Source organism: Sesamum indicum, linkage group LG2 (genome assembly GCF_000512975.1).
Source record: "Sesamum indicum cultivar Zhongzhi No. 13 linkage group LG2, S_indicum_v1.0, whole genome shotgun sequence".
NCBI lineage: Eukaryota > Viridiplantae > Streptophyta > Magnoliopsida > Lamiales > Pedaliaceae > Sesamum > Sesamum indicum.
In genome coordinates this window covers 11,091,038-11,114,817 of record NC_026146.1, presented here as the reverse complement: position 1 = coordinate 11,114,817, position 23,780 = coordinate 11,091,038, and the positions used below count along the sequence as shown (strand labels likewise).

Below are 23,780 nucleotides of genomic sequence, written 5' to 3'. Positions count from 1 at the left end.
TGAATGAATTAGACGTGTATTTAAAGGGTGTAATAGGTAATTAAATTGAAAAAATAGTTGCAGTAGGAGTAAAAATTATAAAGAGATAATTACATTTTTTTTTCTTGAGATTTGTTGTAATTAATGTAATTCCCTGTGGCTTGGAAAATTATATCTAGTATTCATGATATTAAAATAAGTACATTCATTAGTTAGAATTCACCGAATTTGCTGATATTAACAAAAAATTAGAAAACAAATCTACATTAACCATCGTTGGCTTATTACTGACTTATCGTAAGTTAAATAAATCTTTTTATGACCAAACCCTCATACGTCTTGACGCGTTAATGCATGCGAAAAGGTATATCTTCACCATTATAAGGGTAATTTTAGTCCAAAATAATTGTTGAACCTGCAATAAGTCAATAATCAGCCAATCGAGGTTAAATATATTCTCACTCCATTTTTTTTTTGTTAATTTCAGCAAATTTAATGAATTTTGATTAACATATGGACTTATTTATTAGACGAAAGCAAACTTCAGGGGTGCTAGATGTAAACTCTCAAACCACAGAGGATTTACGTGTAATTATATCAAATATCAGGAGAGGAGAATGTAATTATCCAATTAAATGATAACTTTTTTTTTGTCAAAACGTGATTTTGATAATATTTATCCAAAAGTGATTTGAAAAAAGTGGTCAAATTGTATTAATGTGCATAAAAATAAGGTTGTCCCAAAGAGGTCCAAGCAGCCTAAAAAAAAGAAAGAAATGGAAGCCTCATGGTATCTCCGGGAGGCCCAGGACATCCCATGCCCATAACGCTCTCAGTAGGCCAAGAATGTCTCAACCCACAGTTTAACTGAGCAGGCCCAAATATCCCAAGTAGCCTAAGAAGAAGGGAGGAGGCTTAGGACATTCCCCGAGTCGAACCATGGTTAAAGCTTGACAAATATTCAGCCCAAAAAGCCTACACACGTGGCATCCAATTGACCTAGTTGTCAGTAATCACCCCAAACCATGTCAGCTCAAGGAGTCCCACATGAGCAAAGAGGGATTCTCTGGCAGTTGGAACTTCTTGTAGGGAGGGATCTCCCAAGACAAAGAGGACTCCTACTAAAGCATCCGTATCTACAGATAAAGATGGTTTATCTCTTATTCCAACCAACTTCCGCAAGAATCGTGGGAGGAGGATAGACCCCTAACAGATGGGAGCACTCCACTATAAATATAGATTTGATCCCTCCAGATGGGGACACCTCTTTTACTCTCCAAACTATTCCTTAAGCTCACTTATCATGAATTCTTGCACTTTTTACCAACTTTATTTACCATATCTCGATTTTCATTATTTATTTTATCTCGAATCAAATATTAACTTGGACATTAGAGTGTTAATATCTGTTTTGCAAGTTCTCCCTTCAGAATTGACATTCGTTGCAACTTAAGCTTTGAATAATAGTTCATATTCATTAGCCTCATACATTTTTTTGAACGAATCAAGTATAAAACATTGCATTTGCACTCAAGATGTTGACTTGATCTACTCAAACATAAGATCATACAGAAAGGAAGGTTGAATTGTGCTTGTCATTTAAAAAAATAACTGAAAATCGAAATAAAAGCATTTTTGCAGACTTATTTGATTTCTAAATGTACTATGACAACATTAATTTTGAAAATAAATTCTTAAATAATGATATTTTTTTAATGCCAAAAGCTCAGTGTGCGACTTTTTCTAGTTTCGGGAGACTCCTTGAGAAACGTGAACCGTTGGATGTGGTGTGTTCAACTCCCTCTAGATCTCATCGACGGATTAACACTAAATGGCGTCCAAAGAATCACCGACAACCGTAGATTTATAACTGCAGAGATCGGGTCGGGCGAACCCGCGCTCCGCACGAATTTTTACCCGCTTAGCTTTAGTTATTTTGGCTTCTCTGACGGCGTCGTGTCGTAACCCCACTCTTCCTTTTATTTACCCGTTACTGTCTGTTTCTTTATTTCACACATTTTTATTTCTACTTCTACCGAACCAGAGAATTCTTCCGCTCCCCTCTGCGCGCAGTCTCTCTTTAGGGTAACTCTCATTCTCTCCCTCTCTCTCACGACCGGTTCTATGGTTCAATCTGACTGGTGAGAACTCTTGAAACAATTCGTTATTTTCTAATTTTGTTGCAGGTTTGGCGGATCGAAAGTGTGGCGGATTGAGATTCGAGTTTTTCATTTTGTGGTACGAGGTTCCGTTTCATCTCAGATTTGTTTTACTCATGTGTAGTTTGTGTTTCTGAGCTTTTAAGTGATGATTTCGGTTTTGATTTTTCCCGTGTGTGGACTTTCACTCTTGAGATGCGTGTGATTTAGAGTATTCGAGATTCGCAACATTCGGACTACGGATTCTGTTGTTCGATCGCGGGCCTGACCTTGTGGTTTTCCTGGATTGTCATTGCTTTTCGCGTGTTTAATTTTTTTTCATATTTTTTGCTGTTAAGTGTTAGGTAAAAATCAGTGGTCATTTACTGAAATGAAGCGCCATGAGTATATAAAGTGAATGGTTTGTTAAAATTCAACGAAATCCTTTATTTCAGCAATTTTTATAAGATCCGTGCATTTCAGCAATGAAGCGCCATGAGTACATAAAACAGGACTCCCTTATTGGAATAGAAGATTAAAATGAAATAAGATGTTTAGTCGGGAGTTGGGTGAATTGGTTACCTTTTGTATTAAGCATACAAAATTTTTTGGTATAGATGCTAATTAAGAATAGACCTATTATCTTACTTCCAGTATATTTTTGTTTGCACCTGTCGTGTGGCAGCCTTGAGCTCACTCTTTTCCTGCACGGTTAGGTTTTTCTGAATTTTTGTTTGGATATTAATACCTCTTGTCGGTAGTTGTAAACCAACAACATTTTTCATTTCAATGATAATGTTGATGGACAATGTGTACCCCAAAAATTAATGTCTCGTGGTCATTTTCTATGCCAATTTGAAGAATATTGTGCCTTTACCCTATGTTTTTGATGATCATGCTTTTAGGGAAGGGGTGGGGAGACGGAAGGGAAGGATTGGTGGACCTTGGCCTAGGGGAGGGTTACTGGCCACCCCTTTGTGTTGTTTGCCATCCCAAGGCAAGGACTTATATGACCCCCATCCTTTTTTTCACCCCATTGTTTCTTTTCTGGGTGTTATGAAATAGAAACGAAAGGAAATCAGGCTCTGTTCTGTTTTACAACTAATCTATCTAACTGCCTTTTTAGTGTTTCCTGGAGGGATTTCCTTGTCCATCTTCTTTGTGTTCCCCTCGACCTAACCTTCCTACCAAATAAAAGGAGGAATACTCCCTTAGGTTATTCCATTGCTTTTATCTGAATGGTTTTAAGCTATCATGGATTCAGATATTTGGCAACTACTTCAGCAATCCTTTTTACCATCTTCTGGAAAGTGGAGTCATAACAGAATGAACTTTTTTTGTATTTGAGACTGATAACTTATTGAGTAATGAAAAACATGATTGATTTTGTATACCAACACAACCAAAAACCTGCACTCACTTTTGGTTTGATCATATTTATTATCTGATACACTGTTTTCTTATGCTGTAATGGGTCTCCTGATTACCTAAATAGTGGCATGAGTATGACTAAATAGAGTGCAGCGTTAATTGCAGGAATTGTAGGCTTCTGCCTAGAAGTTAAATGGCTGGTAGGATTCCTCATCCCACTTTGAAAGGACCCAACGTAGTGAAGGAGATCATAATTGGAATTACACTTGGCATTGCTGCGGGAAGCGTATGGAAGATGCATCATTGGAATGAGCAGCGAAAAGTCCGGGCATTCTATGATTTGTTGGACAAAGGTGAAATCACCGTGGTAGCTGCTGAAGAATAAATATCCTGTAATTTTCCCAATTGTTTATGCGCATTTTGATACAATGATGATTGGCTTCCCCATCAGTTGGCTCTTGAATTGGACATGAGCTCATTAGTCTGGATTTTCAATGGAATAAGTTGTATGGGATTTCCCTTGTCACTTGACACTTATGCAAATACTTCTTTTCTTTAACACTTTCTTTTGGGCCGTTTTGGCTGCAACTCTTGGATTTTATTTTATATCTTATGTTGGACGCTCGTGTGCCCTACTTTTGTTTTCGTGTATCATTTCACAACGCAATATCTACCTGACCCAGCAATACTAGCTTATATTTACTCCATTTCGTTTGATGAAGCACTGAATATCTGTTCCGACAATTTTGCATTATTAAATAGCTTCATTATTGATCTAATTTTGTTGAACCCGGAGGAGGTATCTTACCTTTTGCGAAACAAAATTCCTGTTGTGTGTTTCAGGATGACTTGTATCCGGTAATTCTTTCTTGTTATGCCAGTAAAAGGGATTCTTTGTGTCCCAACTCTTGGGTAAATTTTCATTCTACTTTGGGGCTTCCAATTACAGACCAAGACGAAAGTTCTGTGTGTTACCATTCATGGTCTGACTCTCTTCATTTTCAGGTACACTCAGATCCCACAATTTCATCTCCCCAAGAATTTGCTTCTTCTGTCTTGGTATTAGTGGGTTTTCTTGCATTCAAATTTTGTGACAGAAGACAAAATTCATCAGAAAGCTAAGGACCAAAAGAGAAGGAATAATGTCTGTAGAAGTGGTGATTGAGGCTGATTAACAACTAGGCAAGTTTTTCACTACCTCTTATGCACCCAATAATGTGTTTTCATACCCAAGAGTAAATGAGTATTTCCACTACTCTTTATCTGACAATCCTAACTATTGTAGGCATCAGCAAGAATAATTATAAATAAAAAGTGATCGGAACGGGAGAAGATCAAATGAAAATAAACCTCCATTGTTATGGACAAGAGGAGTCTATCAGCATTTTTATTAACAATTTTGTGTAATGAATAACAATGAATCGAGCTTATGCCTGGATGCCACTGCCAGCCATGGTGTGTGTCGGCTACCATTTGCCAGGATCACTCTCATTACGTCTGCAGCATCTGTCACGATTTCAGGTGAAAATGCGACATTAAAAAACAACCGTTCGATGGGAAGATCAAGTGAAGGCCGTCCGATCGAGGGCATGAATGAAATTGGGGAAAATCCCAATTTGGGGGTCCTAAACGATGTCGTTCCAACGCAATTAGGGCGCGATTCTGAAGCGGAGTAAATTGGGATAATTGGGGGAGCTCCTTATTCCGGATTTGGTCAGGTAATAGACACGTGTACGGCCGGGAGAAAGTGAGCCGTTGCTATAGCTACTGTCGTCCTATTTTTGAAACCGCAGACACGCTAAGCCGCGAACCAATTAGAGTCTGAGGAAGGACGAAGCTCTACTGCAAGCTGCCATCTTTTTGTTCCAGTTGACAGACTTTTCTTTTCCTTACACTTTTGTCTAGCATTGTAATCTTCAGTTTTTAAGGGAGAATTGAATGTAAGGAGAGCATTATTGATTTATGAAAAGTTCTGTTTTCCTCTCATCTCTGTTCTCTGTTCTTTTCCCACCCCCATTCTTTAGCTTCAATCGCATTTTAGTTTCAGTTTGTTACATTTGGCCTCAGAGCCACAGAATCCTTGGACCTTAAAAAGATAAAAACATCACACAAAAAAAAATATGGCTGACGGAACACGATTGAAGGAACTACAAGAAGCACAGAAAAAGGCAGACATCATGTTCTTAGATGAAAGAGCAAAAAGGGAAGCTAGTGTGGATGAACTCCACGGACGAATGGACCAGATGATTGAAGCACATGAAGGCCTTCAAGCCACAGTGCTGAACATGGAACATAATCTGTTGGGTATCCAACAGCAACTACAAGGCATGGCGGAACAGATGCAACAGTACAACAAAAACAAATCTATATTAGGTGAAGGACTGACTGCTTCCTTGGATAAGGGCTCTAACTTTAGAATCACACCACAAAGCATTATAAGACAAGAAGGAGTCAGTAACAACAGACAGGAAACTGGGGGAAACCAAGGTTCGGGGACATACAATATCCTGAACAGGTTGGAGTTTCCGCATTTTGATGGGGATAATGCTAGGAGTTGGATAAGGAGATGCTCGAGGTATTTTCAGCTGATACCGATACCTGAGGATCAGAGGGTACCTATGGCTTCTATCTACCTGCAAGGGAGAGCAGAACTTTGGTACCAAGGTTATGTGGAGAAGAAGGAGTTTAGGTCGTGGGATGACTTTGTGGTTAATGTGTTAGGGAGGTTTGAGGCACTTAACTATGCCAAGGTGACCACTGAATTTAATAAGCTGCATCATGAAACTACAGTGGATGCTTACCTCGAGAGATTTGAGGAACTAAAGGATCAAATGGTTATATTCAACAGGAATTTAGATGAAGAATTCTTTATGATGAAATTTATCAGCGGCCTTAAGGATGAAGTGAAGTTGTATGTGACAAACTGCGAACCTACCTCCTTGTTCCAGGCTATCAACCTTGCTAGGAACCAGGAACAAATGGTCATTGCTATACTGAAGAAAGCTCATCACCCTACCAAAAGTTTACCACCAAAACCCCCCTTTAAACCACCTAACAGAAATTCCTCACCAAGACCCTCAACTCAACCTACCAGATTCTTGACTGAAGCTGAAGTAAAGGCAAAAAGGGAGAAGAACCTTTGTTTCAGATGTGATGAGCCCTACACTCCCGGGCACAGATGTAAACATAGGCAGGTATACATGTTGCTAGAGGATGAGGGGACCAAGGACTATGAGGAGGAGGAGCAATATAAACAGGTTCTAGAGGCAGAAACTGAAAAGGAAGAGGAGGTGGTTGTTTCACTTCATGCAATGAAGGGGAACTTCCACTACATAACTTTGAGATTGGAAGGGATAGTTGGAGATAAGGAAATCCTCATACTGATAGACAGTGGCAGCACACACTGTTTTCTTGATGAGAAGGTGGCTCACCTCTTGGGATGTAAACTGGAAAATGCAATTCCAATGGTGGTGAGAGTGGCAGATGGTAGCAAGATCACCAGTCAGTTAACATGCCCAAGGTTTAACTGGGAAGTTCAAGGGCATAAGTTCACACATTCAGTTAAGTTACTCAAACTTGGAGGCTATGATTTGGTGTTGGGGTGTGATTGGCTTGGGTTGTATAACCCCATTGAACTTGATTTTCACCAAGGGAAAGTAACTCTGAGTCAAGGTTCTGGCAAGATAATTTTGAAGGCACTACCTTGTAAGGCAGGAGCAAGGGCACTATCCACTCATTCCTTAGCTCAACTTATGAGAGGAAGAAATCTGGAACTGCAGGGGGAATTGTTACTGAGTCATAAGTCTCAGATGGAAGGTGTGGAAGGTGTAAAGGTACAAGAGGTGCTGCAGATGTATGAGGTTGTGTTCCAGGAACCACAGTCATTACCACCTGAGAGGAAAATTGCACACTGCATAGAGTTGATCCCTGAGGCAATACCAAGAAGGCAGCACCCCTACAGGTATGCCTATGGACAAAAGACAGAAATAGAGAGGATTGTCAAGGAGATGCTGCATAGTGGCATCATTAGACCCAGTCAGAGTTCATTTGCATCACCAGTCCTACTGGTTAAGAAGAAAGATGGAGGATGGAGGATGTGTGTTGACTACAGGTATCTCAATAAACTCACAGTAAAGCATAACTTCCCTATTCCAGTTATTGATGAGCTGTTGGATGAATTACATGGTGCCATGTATTTCTCTAAAATTGATCTAAGATCAGGATATTTCCAGATCAGGATGAGAGAGGAGGATATTCCAAAAACCAGTTTTATCACACATAATGGTCACTATGAGTTTCTTGTTATGCCCTTTGGGCTATGTAATGCCCCTTCTACATTTCAATCACTTATGAATACTATTTTTGAGCCTTATTTAAGGAGATTTGTGCTGGTCTTCTTTGATGACATACTGATTTATAGTAAAGATTGGGGTCAACACTTTTTTTGGGTGAATTGTAAGTTTTCATTCATCCGTAATATTTACAAGGTACTCCGGGTATACCCGGAGAAATACAATGGACCCACACTAAAGTTTAAAGAGCAATTAAACCGTGCGGGAAAAGTGACAAGAGGACCCTATAGACAGTGATCATCACGGAAATAATAAGGCCCTCGGGATTGGGTACTACACCCTCAAAAATGAATTCGTTACGATGCCGCCAAAGGGTGTAGACTGTGCATGACAAAGCGAGGTGTCGTGCTTTGTTATGAACGGAGGATCCGGTTTTCTCCTTCTTGAGCCATTTCACCGCACTGTGCAAGGTGGACATACGTCGGTTGATCCCAAGCCATACTCGGATATGTGACCAAACGTAGGTGCTAAACGGGCACTCAAAGAAAAGGTGTTTAGCCGATTCTTTGGTGTTGATGCAAAGTGAACATAAGTCCTCCTCATGGAGGAACTCGAGTCTGTCCCGTGTAGCCAATCTATTGCGCAGACCAAGCCACATGATGAACGAGTACTTCGGCGGGATGAAAGCCTTCCAAATAGCTGCTTTCCAAGGCTGCCTTGCAAGTTTTGGCCTGAAGTACTCATAGGCTTTCGACGTTTGGAGTCCCTTTAGGGTGGACCATCTCGTCATCTGCTCAATCGCTGCCTCTGAAGACCCAAATTCGGTGATCATCCTGTTGCGGATTTCGGCAAGCCGTTGAAGGAGTGGAGAATCCCCCTTCTTCGGATTGGGGTCAACACTTGATACACCTCAAGAAGGTAATGGATATCCTCAAGGAACATCAATTATATGCCAAGAGAAGCAAGTGTTCATTTGCTCAAAAGGAGATAGACTATCTGGGTCATATCATCTCTCACAAAGGTGTAGCCACTGATCCACTTAAGGTGGAAGACATGATCAATTGGCCTGTACCTACCACTGTCAGGGCTTTAAGGGGTTTCTTGGGACTCACGGGCTACTATAGGAGATTCATCCAAGGATATGGTGCTATCAGCAAACCACTTACATCATTGCTTAAAAAGGATGCTTTTGAATGGAATGCAGAAGCTGAGAATGCCTTCAATCACCTCAAGGAACTTATGGTATCAGCACCTGTCTTGGCTATGCCTGATTTTTCCCAACCGTTTATTGTTGAGACTGATGCAAGTGGGAAAGGGATAGGGGCTGTTCTGATGCAAGGTGGGAGGCCCATATCTTATCTTAGTAAGGCTTTGGCCACCAAGAACCTGGGGTTGTCTACCTATGAGAAGGAGTTCTTGGCTCTCCTTCTTGCTGTTACAAAATGGAGGCATTACTTGCTTGGGAATCACTTCATCATAAGAACAGACCAACGAAGTCTCAAGCACATTCTTGACCAAAGAGTTGACTCAATGTTACAACAGAAGTGGGTAACTAAGCTACTTGGACTTAGCTATGAAGTTCAATATAAGAAAGGGACTGAGAACCGGGCTGCTGATGCTCTTTCCCGGAGATCACATCAGGAAGAAGAGCCTCATACCCATGCCATATCCACACAAATACCCTTGTGGATCCAAGAAGTGCAGGACAGCTATATGGGTAATACCCTTTTTCAGACCATTATACAATCTAAGGTGGTTGATGTAACTTCCTTCCCTGATTATAGTTATGAATCTGGAGTACTAAAAAAGGGGGGCAGGATCTGTGTTGGCAATCATGGAGGGATCAGGGAAAGGATCCTAAGAACTTTACATGACTCTACAATAGGAGGACACTCAGGCATCCAAGGAACTTATCAGAGGATCAAAACCTTATTCTACTGGCCCACTATGAAAACTGATGTGCAAGAGTGGGTTAAGGGTTGTGAAACCTGTCAGAGGGCCAAACATGAAAACAATCCCTACCATGGATTGCTTCAACCATTACCTGTACCAGATCAAGCTTGGTCGTGTGTTTCCATGGATTTTATTGAGGGATTACCAAGCTCTGAAGGTAAGGACTCTATCCTGGTCATTGTGGATAGATTGACTAAGTATGCTCACTTCATAGCACTTAAACACCCTTACACAGCCACTACTATTGCTAAGGTGTTCTTTGACAGTGTTTATAAGTTACATGGCTTGCCTGTGAGCATAATTTCAGACAGGGATAAGGTCTTCACAAGCCGGTTTTGGAAGGAATTGTTCACCCTTTCTGGTGTTTCCTTAGACATGTCTTCTTCATACCACCCACAAACAGATGGCCAAACAGAAAGGATAAACCAGTGTCTTGAGAACTACCTGAGGTGTATGTGCATGCAGAAGCCCAAGAAATGGGCTCATTGGCTCACTCTAGCCGAACTTTGGTTCAACACTAACTATCACTTAGGGCTTAAGGGGACTCCATTTCAAGCACTCTACGGTTATCCTCCACAACATCTTCCTATGGGTCCTTACTTGCAGAATCACCACTCAGGGGTTGCTGAATTGATACATGAAAGAACCAAGGTTCTGCAGATAATGAAGGAGAATCTTCAGCAAGCTCAACAAAGGATGAAATTGTATGCCGATAAGAAAAGGACAGAGAGGGAGTTCAAAGTAGGGGATGAAGTATTTTTGAAGCTCCAGCCATATAAACAGACTTCTGTGGCTTTGAGGAAGCAATTGAAACTTTCTGCAAAATATTTTGGTCCCTACCGAGTTAAGGAGAGAATTGGTAAGGTTGCTTATAAGCTCGAGTTACCGGCTGAATCTAGAATCCATCCTGTTTTCCATGTTTCGCTGCTCAAAAAGAAGATAGGATCAAAGTACTTTCCTTCTGTTAATTTACCAGAAATGGAGGACGAGGTGTTTAAGATATATCCTATTGCTATCCTTGGTCGAAGATTGATTCCCAGGAACAATGTTGGTGTTCCTCAAGTTTTAATTCAATGGGCACATTCCACTCCCGAGCAAGCTACATGGGAGGACTACTACGATGTTGCTGCAAAGTTTCCAAATTTTGATCCTTGGGGACAAGGAGCAAAAAAAGCGGGGAGGAATGTCACGATTTCAGGTGAAAATGCGACATTAAAAAGCAACCGTTCGATGGGAAGATCAAGTGAAGGCCGTCCGATCGAGGGCATGAATGAAATTGGGGAAAATCCCAATTTGGGGGTCCTAAACGATGTCGTTCCAACGCAATTAGGGCGCGATTCTGAAGTGGAGTAAATTGGGATAATTGGGGGAGCTCCTTATTCCGGATTTGGTCAGGTAATAGACACGTGTACGGTCGGGAGAAAGTGAGCCGTTGCTATAGCTACTGTCGTCCTATTTTTGAAACCGCAGACACGCTAAGCCGTGAACCAATTAGAGTCTGAGGAAGGACGAAGCTCTACTGCAAGCTGCCATCTTTTTGTTCCAGTTGACAGACTTTTCTTTTCCTTACACTTTTGTCTAGCATTGTAATCTTCAGTTTTTAAGGGAGAATTGAATGTAAGGAGAGCATTATTGATTTATGAAAAGTTCTGTTTTCCTCTCATCTCTGTTCTCTGTTCTTTTCCCACCCCCATTCTTTAGCTTCAATCGCATTTTAGTTTCAGTTTGTTACAGCATCTTGATGTTGGTTGTGAAACCAAAATTAAGTATAGTGTTTCGATCAGTTTTTTAAGTGTTTTGTTGTATTTTGAAAAGAGAGAGAAATATAAATAGGATTTATTTTTTGAGATAATTTAAAATAAGTATTATATGTTTAATGTCGTGTTTTGGAAAATAAAAATTCATGTTCATTGTCAAATCTTGTCCTTTTTAATATATATATTTATGCATATATGTGTGTGTATATATATGTACGTATTTATGATAAATAGTTAAAAACACTCAATATGATGTTTTTGTATAATGACAAATATTAAGTATGTTTTGACTTATCCCATAAATAAATTGAAAATGAAAATAAACATAGTGAAGTGTTTCGCAATTTCACAAAGTATTTGCAATTTCACATATATTACAAAGTATTTGTTCAATTTTTCAAGAAAAAAGCTTATAAACCCTAAAAACAAGACGGTATAAGCTTATAACTTCTTTTTAAAGAACAAAAAAGTAAAAAGTAACTGATTTATTTCTAAGACCTTTACAATTTCTTTTATATTAATTACAAATTTGTGGTTAATAATATCTTATAAGCTCAAAATTTTACTTTATAGATACACTTTATAAATTTATTTCTAAAACAAAATATAATATTTTATAAATTCGGCAAATAAAATATCTTATAAGATGTACAAAATTATAAGATTTCTTAAATAAACTCAGCCAAACACCCTCTTGTTAACATTTCAAAATAGAAAAAGATTAATCACACATAGCCCTCTCTTATAAAATTCAAAATTGCATTTTTTTCAAAGAAGTTCTAAAGTTACGCTTACACCTCCTTAAAAAAATCTTCTTTTACACCTTACATCCTTTAAGGTTTGAACAAAAAATACAGATCCGAACAAAAAAAAAATTACATAAATTTTTAATTTAGCCCTCAATTAATATTTTTATGTGTATTTTTGTACTTATAAAAGAATAAATGTAATATATATATATATATGGAGTTAGGTTAATTCATTACGTTTTTTTTCTTGTAAGTACAAAATTATTATATGAAAATATTAAATGAGATAAAATTAAAATTTTATGTAATTTTTTTACTAAAGTGAGTATTTTTTATTTAAATCGTAATGAAATGCATTAAAGTGTAAATAGTGAATTTTTGGAAGATGAAAGTGTAATTTTAATTTTTTTGTGATAGAATGTAATTTTATATTTTTAACAGGACTCTAAGTATATAATTAACCCAAAAAGAAATTTTAAAAAAATATGGAGTTTTTAGTATTTTAATACTATTTTCATCCCTTTTTTCCTTTTGCTCTCTCTGTGTCTTGTCAACAAAGAAAACTCTCTGCAGTTGGCAAATTTAACAGAGAGAAACAGTGAGACTTGCAAGAGAAACGGAAAGCAGCTGCTTAAAGTAAAGAAATTGTGTTAGAGAGAGAGAGAGAAGGAAGCAAGATGAGCAGCATAGGCACAGGCTACGATCTATCGGTGACCACGTTCTCGCCGGACGGTCGCGTTTTTCAGATCGAATACGCCGCCAAAGCAGTTGACAACAGCGGCACTGTTGTTGCTATCAGATGCAAAGACGGTGTTGTTATGGTAGCACTCAAATTTCCCGAATTGATTTAGTTTTTAGGGTTTTGATTGGGGTTTTTTATTTCATTTGTTGTTTTTGTAGGGAGTGGAAAAGCTGATTGCTTCGAAGATGATGTTACCCGGGTCTAATAGAAGAATCCACGCTGTTCATCGTCACTCCGGCATGGTGCGGTTTTTACTCTCTCTGTGGAAAAAATTGTTTATGACTTGTGTCTGTTTTAAGATATTGACAATTAATGTTTGTGGAGTATTCGAGTTAGGGACTGAGTCTTCAGTTGCTAATCCGATAAAGGGGAAAACTTTTTGTACATTATGCAGAATCACCTAGCTGAATGTTACTTCTATGTGGCTTGAAATGTGCCGGAATTTTCAGGATAGGTGCGTTATTTGGCCGTAGCCAACAAGAAAGTGAATCTTTTGAGAGTTCGTAGTTTCTCGAGAATATCTAGCTACAAGAAAGTATGTAATATCCTATAGAAAGCTAATAAGTGGAAAGATAAATAGTGAACGGGGAGACATTTTGAGACTTCTGATTTTTGTTTGTAAGCATATTTCTCTTTTTTGCTCTATGCCACCTAGACTATTTGGCCTCTCCTTGCTCCACCCCTTAGTATCTTGCCCTTAATAAGCAGAAGGCATTTCGGCAGTGTTTTAGCTTAGCTTGGAAAATGAGACTTAGGGATTGAGGATTGACTACCATACCAGCCTTTAAATACCATGTGCTTCCTTCCCTGTCCATACTGGTAATGGACTTTCCATATCACATAGTCAATCTCGTCACAAGATAGTTAAGAGAATGACACAGTTTCTTGTTAAGAATTTAAGTGGGGTATTGTTGAGGAACTGGCAACCGTCAAGGTCAAAGTGAAAGGGGTATCCAATTCAAGTCTCGTTTTTCTGAATAGACCATTTCGACTGCCCTTGATGCCTAGGTTTTAGTAAGCTGCTAAAACTGAGGAAGGAACGATTGAGTCTAATTGATCCATTTAATGGAATTGGAAAGAAAGAGAGAATAGGCATTTTGATGGAAACTACTTTAGATATTCTGTTACCAGTCCATGTTACTGTGTCCTTGCTGATTTCTTCCTTTTGCAGGCTGTTGCTGGACTAGCCGCAGATGGCAGACAGATTGTGACAAGAGCAAAATCTGAAGCTACTAATTATGAGAGGTTTTTTCCTTTCTTTTTCTGTGTTGTTGTCTTATGAGGTTCCTTTGTTTTTGTTGTGCTTCATCTGCTAAAACATATTGTCTTGTAATATGTTTACATGCTACTGTTGAAGGAATAAGTGTGGACATGTTTTTTCAGTATGTTGTTGTATCATTCTGTTTTGCAGTGTCTATGGTGAACCAATTCCTGTAAAAGAACTTGCAGAACGTGTGGCTAGTTATGTTCATTTGTGCACACTCTATTGGTGGCTCAGGTTTAATAGTACAAACATTTTCATTAATGACATGCTTACATTTATCTTGTATCTGCATGGTGAACCCAATTTTTTAAATTTTGCAGGCCTTTTGGATGTGGAGTGATTTTGGGAGGTTATGATAGAGATGGGCCGCAGTTGTACATGATTGAACCGTCTGGAGTTTCCTATGTGAGTTGTGTTTTTTGCATTAGTTGTCACTGATGGTAATAGAATTTGATGTCTGTAATGCCTTCTATATTATATCTAGAATTTTAGATTATCAGGGAGCATATTCTGATGCTGTCCATTTAGATTTCCTAGTTCAACGCCTTAAAATATTCTTTGTTTTCCTTATTATGAATTGTCTTTTCTTCTTGATTGCAGAGATACTTTGGTGCTGCCATTGGAAAGGGGAGGCAGGCTGCTAAAACGTAAGTAATCTGTTGGCTTCTTTGTTTAACCCTCGTCATAAATGTGATAAATAGGACCTAAGAAAAAGAAGCAGAATATAGTCACCGCACCCGCACCCCCTGCGGTTGTGTTGTTATTTCCTTCCTGATTATCTTTAACACATTAATCAAACGCTAATTATAATGGCTTTGTTTTTGAGGTCAATCAGGCATCTTCATCTTATATGTTTGCTGGTATACAATGAACTATGTTAATCAAATTTTGCATTGACAGGGAAATTGAAAAATTAAAGCTTTCTGAAATGACATGTCGACAAGGAGTCATTGAGGTGGCCAAAATGTGAGCTTTTTTCTTTTAATGATGTTTGATCATTTACATTTTTTATGAATGTGAATGTACGATCACAAAGAACTTTGTTTCTATTGGATATTATTGTCTAGATCATATTTTAATGCCTGTTTAGCAGTTATCTATTTGGTAGACTATGCATAATCACTGAAACCTCAAATTAAGAACTTTAAGCGCTCTTGCAATTTTTTTGTATAAATACTTGGTCTGACTATGGGGCTGACAATTATCTTACAGATAAATATTTGTTAAGGTATGATAGAAAGAAGATGACATGTTTTGGCTGTTATATGTTGTACTTATCCAGAATGCTATCCAATATAAGAACTTCGCCATAATTGTTGAGGTATAATAGAACACCTTGGAGAATGATACAAAATTTGAGATGTTTCAGCTATATATTGTACTCAATCAGAACGTTATACAATAATGAGCGCTTTGGACTAAGTGTGTCGAAGATCGAACACCAACACTTTTTCTGTTCTCAATTGTATCATGTCACAGACTGCTACCCAAATGAATTTCTACAACCTTGCATAATATATCTACTTTGACTTAATCTTCAGGATTTTATATGTGGTGGGGAGTCAACACTTTTTCATGTATTGTATATAATGTGGCTTGTTTAGAACTCCTCCACTGAGGGAAAAAGGCAATTGTGCTTTCAATTGAGACATGATATCATTTAGCATGAAGTGTTCCATAGAGTATTCATATCCCATAATAGCTTTAGAGTAGATAGTGTATCCTCCCTAAAATGAATGTTCCATTAATACTCTTGACCAATCAAGCAATAGTGAGCAATTCAGTTTACTTATTTGAAAGTTAATGTTGAACAACATAATCACTATGATCTGAAAGTTTAATAAAGAATTGTCGAATAAATGATGTAAAGTTAGTAGCTTATGTAGACTACTTGACTTTTGTGCTGTAGAATTTTATCGTAGCAAACTGAACATTGAATTCTGGACAAGTGCGTGTATCAAGTACCAATTTGGTGGTGTTCATTCTTAAACTATGCTGTAATTTAGTTCCAAACTGAGAGTTTGTGCAATGTATTCTTGCTTTGTCAACTTTGTCATTCTGCTTTCTATCTGTTAGTGGTTTTCTTCATCTTTGGCCCATTGTCTTTTGATAAGCAGTATTTATGGAGTACATGATGAGGCGAAGGACAAGGCCTTTGAATTGGAAATGAGTTGGGTTTGTGATGAGTCAAACCGTCAGCATCAAAAGGTAAAATAACACGTTTATTAGCAAATAGCTACTGTACATGATAGCATCTTGCTTATCAAAGAGACTTCCAAAATTAGAAGTGTGATCTTATGAAATGTATCAGGAAGATTAAATTCAAATGCATAGCTCATATCAAACATGCAAATCTCTTCTAACCTTAGCAAGTCACCTATTCAATGAATCTCACAGCAGTTTATGAAAGTCAAGTTGGAACCGACTTATGAAATGTATCAGCATGAAATTCTTATTGCTCGTCTAAAATTGTTATTGTATGTGATGGATGTTGTTTACAAAAGAACTCTTTTTTCGAGTGAGCTGTGAACATGCTAAGATTCAGAATTGGGAGGAAACTCTGCCTAGACATATAGTCTTGTAGCTTTCTGTCTCGGGGATTCTTCAGCGCAAGTCCTTCACAGAAAATACTCCAAATAGAGATCCTCTGTTGTATATACCGTTTGGCCAACTAGATGTTAGTTCCTCATTATCATATGCTGCTTTTTCTTGGGAATGTGCTTCCGCAAGCTGGTGTCAACTAGGTGCCCATTTGTTTCCTCATTATTGAATTCTTTGGTGCTGCAACATTTGGCAGCTCTCATGAAAATATTTCAATGGGCTTGAAATTTTTAGCTATATTTCTGAATTGACGATTTTGCCTATTGCTCATGTACAGGTTCCCGATGATCTATTAGAGGAGGCCAAGGCAGCAGCTAAAGCAGCGCTTGAAGAAATGGATGCAGATTAGTAATGTTATCCTGCTATTTTGTTTTCATTGATTCCTCTTGTCAACTCTGCAGTATGCTATGGTGATATAAACATATGTATGATTAGTTTCCATTGCCAGATTTATGTTGCCTTTGTCAACTTTCTCCAGCTTTACTTGAGGGATTATATCAGCTTGAAGATCTGTGTTACAGAATTCTTGAAGTTTACTCAGCCATTCCCTTGGTTTTCCGTGTATATATGCATTACAAGCCTTCTATGCATTTGAAAAATGGAAAACTCACTCTTAACATGTGAAGCATGGACATGGATGTAAAAAAGTTAGGACATGAAACGGTAGTGATACGGCTATATATGATATATATTTTTTATTATATATATTCTCCATTTCACATCAAATTAAAATATTCAATATGAAAAATATCAAGATAAAATATAAACATTAATTAATTTATTTTAAAAAGTAGCAATGAAATTTTCTAATAATTTAAATTAGTTAAATCGTCGTGAGCATTTCTCGAATTTAGTAATTTCATCCCAATATTTTTAGTTTGAGAGGAGTGAATTTTTTTTTTTTTTTTTGTGAAAGACAGTTCAAAAGTTTTTGAAATCATATAAAAAAAAGAACAAATGAAAAACATGACCAAAACGTGTTGGACATGCCAACATGTGTATTTGACGCCGTGTTTTTTTTTATTATTATTATTTTATATTTTCGGACATATGGATGTCATGTTTGACACGTGTCCCAATCGTGTTCGATAAGTGTTCGACATTGCATTAGATAAATTTTTGGAGTGTTCATGCATTATAATTCTTAACAGTTAATATTTAGCACAGGAGTTAATATATATGGTAAATTATGAGTTTCCAGAGATTTAACAAAATTAGAGATTCATATTCGTTGTTTGAAAATTTATCATACCTTCTTATTTTAATAATCGTCTAACAACTAACCCAATCTGTTATCTCTTTTCATTCATTTTTTCTGGTGAATTTTGTATTTGTGAATTATAAATAATAATTTTATTCATTTTCTTCCATATTAAGTGGATACTTTTTATAACTTTTCACTTTTTTTAAAAAAAATACAGTAAGAGTAAATTTGATAATTCCAAATATATATTCAAGCACTACATAATTTCATTAAGAATTGGTATTAATAATTTTTAAAATGAGAGATATTTATAATTATATCAAATTTGAGTGTTCGTTGTAATTTACCATAGTCAACAAGCAAAAACTACGTTCAACCAATCAGACATTTTCTCTACTGGGACTGCACCTATCAGACATTTGATCTAGTCTATCTTTACATGAAAAAATAACCAACTCTAAATACAATACCTCTTTGGCAACCCTTCTCAAATGAAGAAGAAAAAAAAGACATCCTATTTTACCTTGTACAAAGACCACAACCAAGAGTCAGATGTCCTCTGGGCTCCCCTCAAGGTCCACGTTTCCAGTTGTCTCAGCAGTTAATTCCCCATTGCCCTTGCCTTGGCCACGGGAACATGATACCAGGAACAGCCCAATCACAAAATATCCAGGCACAGGTGAAGATATCAGAGCTCTCATGCTCAAGTCAGGGACAAGCTGAGGGTTGTCCCACATCCATCGGAAGATCCACCTCCATCTTCTTTATACATCATATCCAGAAACGGCCCCCAAATCTTTTGATCTTCTTTATATATTTTACCAGAAACAGCCCCCAAATCTTTTAAGAAACGGCATCTCTTCTTCGGTGTTTAACCCCCGAACTCTCAGAAGGCTGCTCCAGGGATGGTAACTAGAAATGGAACAGGTGAAATGAGATAAAACCCTGCCAGTGTAATAACTGTGTATAGTTTTAACCGGACGTGTCGACTTCCTTTCCACTATCTTCTTCACGAATATGTCTTCTCAACCTTCTTAGCCAAACCCCATAGTCAATGGGATATGGTGTGCTACATAGGCTGTCAACATAATCTGCAAATGCTTTCAGGACAGCAGAGATGTCACCAAGCTTCTGCTGGATGAACCTCCTTGACCACGAGGTTTCCCTCCATTGCAGTGCTCCCTCAACTGAGTCCAGGACAGGCAAATCCCCGCCAGAAGAATAATAGAGCATGTATACCAGGCTCTCTGCATCGGAAGCAGAACAAAGTTTTCCCTCCTGAAGTGCAGAAGTGGAAGAGAAGTGAAGATTGAGTGCTGGGCGATCCCGATCTTCTAAAATAGCATGACCCCAGCCAATAAGGACATAATATGGCTGCCTCATACCAGTTCTCACACAGATAACATTTTCTGGCCTGATATCACCATGCCGGATTCCAGCGGAAGCACTGGCAGACAGAGCTGATAAACAATCATGGCAACACCTGATAGCCTCCTCTGCACCAAATTGGCCTGCTCTTACCAGGTCAGCAACAGTCCTTCCTACTGGAGTAGTGACTAGGACAGGAGTCCCACACCATGGGTGGTCGCAGTTACCACCTGAGCTTGGTCTCCGACACTGACCAGGATGAACTACCCGGCCAGATGCATCCAGTTGAGGAAGATACTTACTGGACAAACCTTTTTGTTTCATAACACTCAGTACTTTAGTTTGCCTCTGAACTTGATACCATAATTTCATATCTTCCCATGCTGGCTCCAATTGTGAAGGATATGAACCAACATACAGAAACGAAGCCTGTCCAGGATCATCAACAGAAGATGCAAGATAAAACTGAATCTCTCCATCATTCAGAACCTCATCTATCTGATAACCTTTTTGCCAACTAGAATCTTCTAAGAGTAGAACATGCCCTACTTCTAGCTTCACTAACTTCCCAGAATCTACTTTAGTGGATTCATCCTGTACTTCTACAATTTCAGGTGAAGCTGTATGATGCTGGAACCTAAACAGACCATTCCCATTTACCCTCATGTCCCCCAATTGCCTCTCAATTCTTCTTGTTTGAAGACGGGAACTGTGGTCAGCGGCTAAATCCTCAATTGAATTCTTAGGCATTCCAGCATATTGTGTGATGGAATGAAATGTAGCATAAAGTACTTGTAAAGCACCAATGTCCCCCCAGTTAGCATTTCCTAGCTTGTTCCAAATCCTATCAACTGGGGAAATTACAATTTGTGAATGATTCTTGAACCAAGCAGCGGCAGATTCATATACATTGTTTAGATCAAATTCCAACTTATTCAGATCACCTTCAACTTTAACAACACTGCCATATTGAGAATCGAATAGAAGTACATAAACAGAATTCAAACTCAGAGGAATATGTGATCTGCTGATACTCCTTGCGAGCAATACCCGAAGAGCAAAGAACAAAGCTTCACCAATAATAGAGAAGGGGGGTATTGGATCATCCTCCACTGATGTTAGACTCCCAACATCAGGCCTCAGCAATGCCAATTCAACAATGTCATCCCACTTCCCCTGTGGATGTCTTTGGTTCTTTAGCATTATAGCTGATGCACAAAGCCCTCTAATTTTACCTTTAGCAATAGCCTTTTCGGCTTCGTAAAATTTCACGTTCCCATCATACAAAGAAGAGACATAGAAAGGCATTACATCATTCTCATGCCCCCAGAAAGCTTCCCACAGGCTATGTGCACTGGTATGCAAGAAATCCTCAAGAGCAAGATAAGCAGTTGCTTCGACATCGCTGGATGTTGATGCATGAATAGCATTAGGCATCCGTATCAGCTGCTGAAATTGAACCCCTTCAAGTGCATAATCAAACTTCTGAAGGTCTATCAACTCAAAAGGAACATCAAAAGCTGGCGATGCATTACATTCAGATATATCCTCAAACCAATCTGTAAGATTTGCTTTCAGGATTTCACCGTCCACAAACCTGCGGAAGAACTCCTTCCTATCCTGAGCCCTACCACCAGATGAAATACTGGACTTTTTAGTTGCAGATTCCACCGAATCTCTATCTGGAGATATACCTAAAGATAAGAGTTCTCACACTTCCATCAGTTATTTTAGGACATTTCTAAAGGATGGCTTTGTATTTGAGATGAATCAAAGTAGCAATGGAATAAAACTGAAACTGATACAAGAAGCAGCAAAATATGGTGGACGAAAGAGCTAGTAGTTCACTACTGTGTTACAAACATATGCAAGAAAACTACATATCATAGAATTTCAGATTTGTCAATATACAGTATAAAGATGCCAAGTTATAATCAATTTTTTTAGTATAATGGTGCATACTTTTTGAGTCAAGGGACATCTGTCTTCCAAAATGAATAGGTTATACTGGTAAGTTATCTAAATGCAAATTCCCCAAGTTTGCATCACTTTGCCATTTCCAGACGCATGTTTACATATTAAACTTTAAACCAAAAACTTGGGTGAAATGTCATGCCCCAGGCCGTGAGCCAGTTGGACACGAGCACTGCCTCCAAAAAATTTTGCTATGAACAAGTAGCCGAAAAGGAATCTTCAATGATGCACTTAAGTATTTTGTCAAAGCTAATATGTTGCTTATCTTATTAGTTTCTGATCCATAAGGGATGGGGTATTACATGAAAACCATCCAAAATCCAAATAAAACAAAATTAATCATTTCCACAAACTCATGAACCAATCTGGCATCAAAATACAAAAACAAGGAACTAATCTAATTTACCTTGTATGTATGAAGTCAAATTTCTTTTCCAGAAAGATGTGTGATTAATTTGACCAGGCAAGATATCTTATCTATACTATTAATTTTTTTGTTCTTATATTTATCTACCTCTCAATGGTGGAAACAGAGAAACCAAATCTCTACTCGAAATATATGTTAGGACTCCAATTATGTGTTTTACGGCAACACTAGTCTAACTTCTATTTAGAGTAGATTGAAAAGAACTTTATTGCAATTACAGGGACAAAACTCGACCATGACAAGCTATTGAGACCAATAAATTGAAACTTTTGACGAGAAAATAAAGTTTAGTTTTAGAGTGAGCAGGGAAGCCTGTAAACAATCACCTAAAATGACATGGTTAAGTGCGTCTTAAACGTAAAGGTGCATATTGAAAGAACTTAAATTCAGCTTCATGCAGACATTGTAATAAATTAATGTACACTTAAGCATTGTAAAAAGCTGCACCTAACACACGCACACAGTAATTTCACACCTATCAGCAAACAAATATACATTATGTAACAAAATTACTAATGTTCTCCAGTTTACAAGCAATCAAATATCGTATCTCGAAAGCAATTCATTTGCCGTCACCTTAAGCTAATCCAATATCCATCAGACTCCAGAAGTTTAACAAGAATGAGACACCACCACTAGCCCCCACACAAAGAAATAAGCTGAAGAAATTTGAGAAAATGCTGAACAAGTAACATACATAAGCGCACTTATAAACTAACGAAATCCCCTAGACTCAAGGTCAACAAATCAAACAAAATAAATCTACAGATCACAACCAAGAAACCACAGCTAACTCCAATCATTACAACCATCACACGCAGCTACTCCGATTCTCACTACTCGAATTCACAAACAACACAACCAAGCAATTCAGAGTAAATGACCACAACAAGAGCTAGAATTACTTCATAATTCAGCTAATCCAACGTAATCCAAGTCAAAACAAACCAATCAACATAAAAACCCCTAGGGTTCTAACAGGGAAGGGGAAAAAAGAAAAAAAAGGTCTCAAACTCTAGCTTACCTTCCATAGCAGAGGCGAAAAATTGCAAAAAACAGAGTTCAGTCCTCCTCCTAGATCTTCACGTCAGTCAGCAGCAAGTCATCAGCTGTTCTTCCTCATCTCTCTCTCTCTCTGCACACATATTTTCTCTCTCTAAAACCACCCCTCTCATTTCTCTCTCTACATGCATGTAGCTGTCCGAGCGCTGAAAAGACCAAAATCCCTCCGTTTAACAATACTTGTGTTTCTGTTCGCTTTCCCCTTTGTCGTCAAATCTTTCTATTTTCTATTTTTATATATAATTGGAAAATGTACAAACTAGGGAGCGCGACGTACAACACTTGAACCCTGTGTTGTGCTTTTCCTCAGCTATTTCAATTATTGGGAATTAGAGTTAAATGGTTGATTGATCCACTAATACATAATTAATTATTAGGGCTGCCAATAATTTAAGACCATTTATTTATTTACACTTCATAAATGCTTTTTCATTTATATAACTCTATATTTAGTTTGATGTATGATAGTTAATAGGAAAATTATGAGATAATTGCACTCTCTCCCCTGAGATTTGGTGTAATTACACATAAACTTTATGTGGTTTGAGAAATTATACCTAACACTCATGTATTTTGCTTCCGTCTAACAAATAAGTCCCCCCATTAACTGAATTTGTTGATATTAACAAAAAGTGAATGAAAATATATATTTATCCTCGATTGACTTATTACATGTTAAATAAATTTTTTTTCCAACTAAACTATTCTTACATGTTAGACGGAAGCAAACCTCAAAAGTGTTATTTGTAATTTTTTAAACTACAAAAAATTCATATATAATTACACTATATATCTTGTAATCATCCCTTTATATTAGTGTGAGTGGTACATATATTTAATTCGATGTACACTAATGTAACCATCTTAGTATGATAGTTAATAGAAAAATTATTCATTGA

At 37.8% G+C, this 23,780-nt stretch overlaps 4 protein-coding genes across 7 annotated transcripts; 3 read left to right on the top strand and 1 right to left on the bottom strand.

Moving 5' to 3' along the window:
• On the top strand, positions 1,906-4,108 carry LOC105155782 (cytochrome c oxidase subunit 5C-2). Of its 3 annotated transcripts, XM_011071733.2 has the most exons (4): positions 1,906-2,064; positions 2,166-2,217; positions 3,023-3,114; positions 3,654-4,108. In XM_011071733.2, exon 4 carries the CDS (start codon positions 3,682-3,684, stop codon positions 3,871-3,873), a length of 192 nt encoding a protein of 63 aa, XP_011070035.1. In that variant the 5' UTR covers positions 1,906-2,064; positions 2,166-2,217; positions 3,023-3,114; positions 3,654-3,681; the 3' UTR covers positions 3,874-4,108. The 3 variants fall into 3 exon arrangements, with proteins under 3 accessions (XP_011070035.1, XP_011070034.1, XP_011070033.1); XM_011071732.2 differs by lacking the exon at positions 3,023-3,114 and having other exon boundaries at positions 3,642-4,108; XM_011071731.2 differs by lacking the exon at positions 3,023-3,114 and having other exon boundaries at positions 1,907-2,064.
• Positions 5,609-8,077, top strand: LOC105155919. Its single transcript, XM_020691945.1, has one exon. The coding sequence runs from the start codon at positions 5,609-5,611 to the stop codon at positions 8,075-8,077; it is 2,469 nt and encodes an 822-aa protein (XP_020547604.1).
• LOC105155781 (proteasome subunit alpha type-3) lies at positions 12,769-17,410 on the top strand. The gene is made up of 9 exons (XM_011071730.2): positions 12,769-13,060; positions 13,140-13,223; positions 14,153-14,226; positions 14,393-14,479; positions 14,566-14,650; positions 14,846-14,892; positions 15,146-15,211; positions 16,363-16,453; positions 17,124-17,410. Exons 1-9 carry the CDS (start codon positions 12,917-12,919, stop codon positions 17,193-17,195), a joined length of 750 nt encoding a protein of 249 aa, XP_011070032.1. The 5' UTR covers positions 12,769-12,916; the 3' UTR covers positions 17,196-17,410.
• LOC105155780 lies at positions 18,315-23,091 on the bottom strand. 2 transcript variants are annotated; one of them, XM_011071729.2, is made up of 2 exons: positions 22,844-23,091; positions 18,315-21,112 (listed from the first exon to the last, which is right to left on the bottom strand). In XM_011071729.2, the coding sequence occupies exons 1-2, from the start codon at positions 22,848-22,850 to the stop codon at positions 19,023-19,025; spliced, it is 2,097 nt and encodes a 698-aa protein (XP_011070031.1). In that variant the 5' UTR covers positions 22,851-23,091; the 3' UTR covers positions 18,315-19,022. The 2 variants fall into 2 exon arrangements, with proteins under 2 accessions (XP_011070031.1, XP_020547529.1); XM_020691870.1 differs by having other exon boundaries at positions 18,315-21,045.

Bases quoted from the DNA above. Each gene is read 5' to 3' on its own strand.
- LOC105155782 (XM_011071732.2), top strand. From the start codon at position 3,682: ATGGCTGGTAGGATTCCTCATCCCACTTTGAAAGGACCCAACGTAGTG.
- LOC105155919 (XM_020691945.1), top strand. From the start codon at position 5,609: ATGGCTGACGGAACACGATTGAAGGAACTACAAGAAGCACAGAAAAAG.
- LOC105155781 (XM_011071730.2), top strand. From the start codon at position 12,917: ATGAGCAGCATAGGCACAGGCTACGATCTATCGGTGACCACGTTCTCG. The intron at 13,061-13,139 runs GTAGCACTCAAA...TTGTTTTTGTAG, and splicing joins GCAAAGACGGTGTTGTTATG to GGAGTGGAAAAGCTGATTGC. The intron at 13,224-14,152 runs GTGCGGTTTTTA...TTCCTTTTGCAG, and splicing joins TTCATCGTCACTCCGGCATG to GCTGTTGCTGGACTAGCCGC.